General features: G+C 41.6%; 1 protein-coding gene across 1 annotated transcript in view; it reads left to right on the plus strand.

Annotated features, from left to right (window-relative positions):
* LOC128692676 (15-hydroxyprostaglandin dehydrogenase [NAD(+)]) overlaps nucleotides 1–6,285 on the plus strand; it is a 60,589-nt gene extending 54,304 nt beyond the window's left edge. The window contains exons 5-6 of the mRNA XM_070088150.1: nucleotides 372–526; nucleotides 1,309–6,285. Coding sequence (XP_069944251.1) covers nucleotides 372–526; nucleotides 1,309–1,426 — 273 coding nt within the window. The 3' untranslated portion in view covers nucleotides 1,427–6,285. The remainder of the gene's footprint in view (nucleotides 1–371; nucleotides 527–1,308) is intronic.
* The last annotated feature ends 867 nt before the right edge of the window (nucleotides 6,286–7,152 follow it).

A 7,152-nucleotide genomic window follows, 5' to 3' on the forward strand; every position in this document is an offset into this window, starting at 1 on the left:
CACCAATCTCTGCAACTTCTCTTCAGAATCTCCCAAGAGCACAGTGTCATCAGCAAAGAGCAGCTGTGACAACTCCCACTTTGTGTGTGATTCTTTATCTTTTAACTCCACGCCTCTTGCCAAGACCCTCGCATTTACTTCTCTTACAACCCCATCTATAAATATATTAAACAACCACGGTGACATCACACATCCTTGTCTAAGGCCTACTTTTACTGGGAAAAAATTTCCCTCTTTCCTACATACTCTATATATATATATATATATATATATATATATACATATATATATATATATATGAGAGAGAGAGAGGAATGGTGATTACCATGTTATATTAAATTCATAGTAAGCCTATTTTTTTTTTTTAACAGTCAGAGTTTCATCTTAAGATTAGTGGCGTGAAGGTTCAAAGTCTGTGTCCCAGCCTGGTGAAAACCGACCTTCTCGTCAACTCCTTGAAGAACGCTTTCTCCCCTGAGGTCGGTCAAGCCATCACCAAACAAGCCAACTGTCTTCCGGTTATATCGTGAGTGTTCCACAAAGTTCCTCATCATTTAAACAATTTCTTTTCTGCCTTATATATATATTCTCTTTAAATAGCTTTATGTCACTGTTCCCTCTTTTAATATATTTATTTTGTAATAAGCGTTCGGTTAACAAATAATGTGGCAGTTTCCTTCTTTTTTTTTTAATTCATTTTAATGGTGTTATGTTTCCTCTATCTCTGAGATGTTTTTGTTTTTCATTGTTCTTCCTTATTTTCTAATTTTTTTTTTTTTCCTTAATATTTTGAGGTCAGACAAGTGGAGTTATTTTAATTTAGATTTTTCACTTATTCAGGCCTAAATTAAGTCATTTTCATGTATGGTCTTCCTGGAAGATAATCTAAGTGTTTAAATATAGTAAATAGTTCAATGAATTTGTGAGTTGATGTTGGTAAGAAAAGTCACCGACAAATTAATATCTTTAGTAATTTTTGGCGATTTGCTGTCTTTTGTCCTTGCCTGAACATCACCTTACCCAAGTTGAGGGTTGAGATCCCTGACTGCTTGACTGAGAACCTATTACACACTTTTTGGCCCAGATGGCAGAAAGATTTCCTTGTTATTAAATTATTTATTTGGCGTTAAGTCTATGACTTAAACCAATTTATAGATTATTATTAATACAAGAGAATTTGTTTTACAAACTGAAGACGTTGAGGTACCATTCTTATCTTTAATACAAGACTAAATTTTTATCCCCTGGTGGTGGAGTGTGTGTTAATATTACTGTCATTATTACAAGACACGATTTCTTACCCTACAGAGCTGAGATGGTGGCAGAGGCCCTGGTAAAACTCCTAGAAGAAGGTCGTAATGGAGCTTGTTTAATGGTAGTAGCTGGCAAGGAACCCTTCTACGTGGACTCTCCCATTTCTTCCTAGCTCCTGCTACCTTCTCTGCTACAACCGATTCAAGCATATATATCTTTGTTAAACATCCCAGTACTTGTTTGAGACCGGACCATGTGGGAAGGGGGAAGGGGGAGGTGATGATTACCAGCATCATTATAGATCAACCAGACATCTTGACCTGAGTTATCTCAATTAACACTCTCTTGTGATGGACAATTTTATATTTTATAATATTTTGTAAGTACTGGTGACTGAACCCAGGCAGTTGCATAAGGAAGTACAAGGTAATATCAACTAGGCCACAGAGTGTACCTGTGGACTCGTGTGTGTCCACTGTGATGGTCTGCTCAATTCTTGACATTATTTCTCATTCTCACAACATTAAATATTTACACTTCATTCTTATGTATATTTAAAACCATTTATAGCATATCTGTATTGTTCATCACTGCAATATTTATTATACATTTTGTAAACTTTAGAATTTAGTATAAACATCATTATTAACATTCTTATTACATTTGAATTATATTTTCATAATTGTACTGTTGCACTTTAAGGTCCCTAATATTTTTATATATTTTCAAAAAATAAATCCTTGTTAGTTATTTAGTGTAATAATATTTGATACAGTGTACTCTTAATTTTTATCTGTGAAGCGTGTAAGCTTCAAAAAGTGGTCATTTCTGATATCAAGTAAATAATAAGTGAGGGCACATACACACACACACACACACAGAGCTATGACTTGAGGCCAGGAGCTGTGTCTCAACCCCTGCAACCATAAATACATGAGTACACAGTAGCAATCAGTGAAGAGGCAGGGCCAGGAGCTATGGGTCGACCCTTGCAACCACAAATAGGTGAGTACACACACACACACACAGGAACTGAAAAATCTGAAACAGCATAAAGAATTAAAGAACAATTTGGGAATGACATCAGAGACTGCTACCTCAGTCACAAGCAAGAAGTCTGTAGGGAACAAAGGAGTGAAAATGTATGCAGGGGTCCTATCAGACCATTGCAGAGCCTGAGATAAAGAGAGAATCATATCAGGAGCAATCGAGGGGGCTGTAGAAAATGAAAGAACTAAGCTATATGCAGAGGCCCTAACAGACAACAGCAGAGCCCAGGGAAAGCTGAGAAGGGAAAATGACAGGCCACTAGGCCCAAGGACAACAGTTAGTGAAGAAACTGAAGAAAGAAAAGCTGCAATGGAGGAAACTTAGTCAAATCAAGGGATACATAGGGATATGCAGTGAGAGAATGAAAGGGAGAGGTCAGTCTTTGTTTATGGGCTTCAGAAAGCTGAAGGGGAAACTTACAAAGCAAAAAGACAAGGGAAGAAAAATGCGATCGAAAGCATCATTAAAAGCAATAGGAGAAGATGACATGACTCAGTTGGAATATTTTCGGAGAATAGGGGGGTTTGCAAGAACGAGAACCCGGCCAGTCAAAATAACTTTCAAGGCAGAATCGACTTGCAACAGGATCCTGCAGGAGAAAGCAAGACTAAAGGACATGCTGGCATACCAGAAGATATATCTCGACCATGACAGAACATGAGAAGAAAGGCAGAAATTGAAAGAGATGGCACAAAGACAAAAGGAGGAAAAAGAGATGAAGATGGACAGGAGAGCCCAGACTCAGGAGGAAGATCAAATACAGCCTCCCTCACAACCAAATAAAGAAGCCCCCATCCAGGACAACCCCAGTGCAACCAAACATTCTAACATGCCATATCCAATGTCCCCACCCCCTTACTAACTCCACCTTCACAGCAACCATCCATTGTTCCTTATCAGGTCTCCCACTTCCCTAACCCCAATGTGCCCCTCAGACCACAGTTTTAGAAAAGAAGTTGAAGGTTTGGTATACAAATGCAGATGGAATAACAAATAAGTGCGAGGAGTGGCATGAAAGAATCAAGGAGACATCCCCAGACATAATAGCACTCACATAAATGAAACTCGCCAGGATGATTACAGATGCAATCTTTCCACATGGATATCAAATCCCCAGGGAAGATAGAGAGAGGAGAGGGGGAGGAGGAGGAGTTGCACTGCTCATTTAAAACCAGAGGGGATTTGAGGAAATGAATGAAATGTGCAAAAGGGACTACTTAGTAGGAACAATCCAGCCTGAGGGCCATAAGGTGGTAATTTCAGTAATGCACAACCCTCCACAGAATGGCAGTAGGCTAAGAGAAGAATGTAACAAGAGCAACAGAGCAATGGTTGACACACTAGCCGAGGTGGCCAGAAGAGATCACATGAGGGAAGCAAAGTTACTAATTATGGAGATTAACTGGGAAAACCTGGAACCCCATGGGGGTCCCAAAACATGGAGAGCCAAAATGATGGATGTGGTACTGGAAAACCTCATGCATTAACATGTTAGAGACACTACCGGAGAGAGAGATGAGGATGATCCAGCAAGACCTTGTATTCACCTTGAGTAGTTCGGACATCAATGATATCATGTATGAAAGGCTCCTTGGAGCTGGTGATTATGTGGTTCTGTGCTTTGATTACAAAGTTGAGCTACACGTGGAGAGAGCAGCAGGAATAGGATGGGAAAAACCAAACTACAAAAGGGGGACTACACAGGCATGAGGAACTTTTTGCAAGACATTCAGTGGGAGAGAGAACTGGCAGGAAAACCAGTAAAAGAAATGATGGACTATATGATAACAAAATGCAAGGAGGCAGAGGAGAGGTTTGTTCCCAAAGGAAACAGAAATAATGGGAAGACCAGAACAAGTCCTTGGTTCACCCAAAGGTGTAGGGAGTCAAAAACTAGGTGCACTAGAGAATGGAAAATGTACAGAAGACAAAGGACCCAGGAAAATAAAGCCGAGGAGCCAGAAACGAATATGCACAGATAAGAAGGGAGGCTCAGTGAATATGAAAATGACACAGCATCGAAAATCAAGTCTGGCCCAGTCAAGGACCAGGTAATCAGGCTGAGGAAGGATGGTGGGGAATTCACAAGAAACGACAAAGAGGTATGTGAGGAGCTCAACATGAGATTTCAAGAAGTATTTACAGTGGAAAGAGGTAGGACTCCAGGAATTCAGAACAGGGAGGTACACCAACAAGTGCTGGATGAGGTACACATAACCAAGGAGGAGGTGAAGAAGCTGCTATGTGAACTTGATACCTCAAAGGTAGTGGGAGTAGACTACATCTCTCTGTGGGTCCTTCGAGAGAGAGCAGAGATGCTGTGTGTGCAATTAACAAAAACTTTCAACATATCTATTGAAACTGGGCAACTTCCTGGGGTAAGGAAGATGGCAAATGTAGTCCCAATTTTTAAAAAACGAGACAGGCACGAAGCATTAAACTACAGACCTGTTTCACTAATGTGTATAGTATGCAAAGTCATGGAGAAGATCATCAGAAGGAGAGTGGTGGAACACCTGGAAAGAAACAAGTGTATAATCGACAACCAGCATGGTTTCAGGGAAGGAAAATCCTGTGTCACAAACCTACTGGAGCTTTATGACAAGGTGACAGAAGTATGACAAGAGAGAGGGATGGATAGACTGCATTTTCTTGGACTGCAAGAAGGCTTTTGACAGTTCCTCACAAGAGGTTAATGCAAAAGCTAGAGGATGAGGCGCACATAATAGGAAAGGGATTGAAATTGATCAGAGAATATCTGACAGGGAGGCAACAATGAGTCATGGTATGTGACGAGGTGTCAGAGTGGGTACTTGTGGCAAGCAGGGTTCCACAGGGGTCAGTCCTAGGACCTGTGTTGTTTTTGGTATGTGTGAATGATGTAATGGAAGGGATAGACTCAGAAGACTCCTTGTTTGCAGATGATGTGAAGTTAATGAGGAGAATCAAATCAGTCAAGGATCAGGCAGGACTACAAAGAGACCTGGACAGGCTACATGCCTGATCCAGCAACTGACTCCTGGAATTTAACCCTGCCAAATGCAAAGTCATGAAGATCGGGGAAGGGCAAAGAAGGCTGCAGACAGAGTATAGTCTAGGTGCCAAAGACTGCAAACTTCACACAAGGAAAAAGATCTTGTTGTGAGTATAATACTGAGCACATTTCCCGAAGTGCACATTAATCAGATAACTGCTGCAGCATATGGGCATCTGGCAAACCTAAGGATAGTGTTCTGATACCTCGGTAAGGAACTGTTCAAGACTCTGTACATTATATACATCAGGCCAATACTGGAGTATGCAGCACCAGTTTGGAATCCACACCTGATCATGCACGTCAGGAAATTAGAGACTAGTCCCAGAGCTAAGGGGATTGTCCTACAAAGAAAGGTTGAGGGAAATAGGCCTGATGGCACTGGAGGATAGGAGGGTGATGGGAGACATGATAATGACATATAAAACACAGCACGGAATAGACGGGGTGGACAAAGACAGGATGTTCTAGAGATGGGAGACAGAAACAAGAGGTCACAATTGGAAGTTGAAGACTCAGATGAGTCAAAGGGATGTTAGGAAGTATTTCTTCAGTCATAGAGTTGTCAGGAAGTGGAATAGCTTAGAAAGTGACGTAGTGGAGGCGGGAAAAATACATGGTTTTAAGATGAGGTTTGATAATGCTCATGGAGCAGGGAGAGAGAGGACCTAGTAGCAATCAGTGAAGAGGTAGGGCCAGGAGCTATGACTCAACCCCTGCAACCACAAATGGGCGAGTACAAATAGGTGAGTACACACACACACACACACACAAAGCATGTCTCCAGAAGCACTCATCAACCAGATAACTGCTGCAGCATATGGGCGCCTGGCAAACCTGAGAATAGTGTTCCGATACCTTAGTAGGGAATCGTTCAAGACACTGTACACCGTGTATGTCAGCCCCATACTGGAGTATGCAGCACCACTGACTCAAGAAATCGTAATGACACGGCCCATACTGGAGTATGCAGCACCAGTTTGGAGCCCACACCGGGTCAAGCATGTCAAGATATAAGAGAAAGTGAAAAGGTTTGCAACAAGACTAGTTCCAGAGCTAAGGGGAATGTCCTATGACGAAAGGTTAAAGGAAATCGGCCTGATGACACTGGAGGACAGGAGGGTTATGTGAGACGTGATAATGACATACAAAACACTGCATAGAATAGACAAGGTGGACAGACACAACATGTTCCACAGAGGGGATACAGAAACAAAGGGTCACACTTGGAAGCTGAAAACTCAGATGAATCAAAGGGATGTTAGGAAGTATTTCTTCAGTCACTGAGTAGTCAGGAAGTGGAACAGTCTGGCGAGTGATGTAGTGAAGGCAGGAAATATACACAGCTTTAAGACGAGGTATGATAATGCTCATGGAGCAGGGAGAGAGAGGACCTAGCAGCATTCAGTGAAGAGGTGGGGCCAGGAGCTGAGTTTCGACCCCTGCAACCACAATTAGGTGAGTACACACACACCCATAAACACCCACACACATGCATACACACATACACACACACGGCCAGTGAAGAGGCATGGTCAAGAGCTGTGACTCGACCCTTGAAACCACAATTTGGTGAGGACACACAGACACACATACACACTCACATTCATTCATTCACTTCAAGAACGTTACCCAGTGCCACTCAAAATTAAAATTAGGCAGCTTCGTCTCTGGTTAAATTATCTTTTTGTACCTGCTAAAGCTTGAATTGCCAATGAAAGTGTAATGAACTTGGTCATTGTTCAATAATTACTCACATGGAGACAGAAACTCAGATGAACTGGTCTGCATATTTCTTCCCTAAGCTAAAGCAT

This window comes from Cherax quadricarinatus, chromosome 24, assembly GCF_038502225.1.
Source record: "Cherax quadricarinatus isolate ZL_2023a chromosome 24, ASM3850222v1, whole genome shotgun sequence".
Lineage (NCBI taxonomy): Eukaryota > Metazoa > Arthropoda > Malacostraca > Decapoda > Parastacidae > Cherax > Cherax quadricarinatus.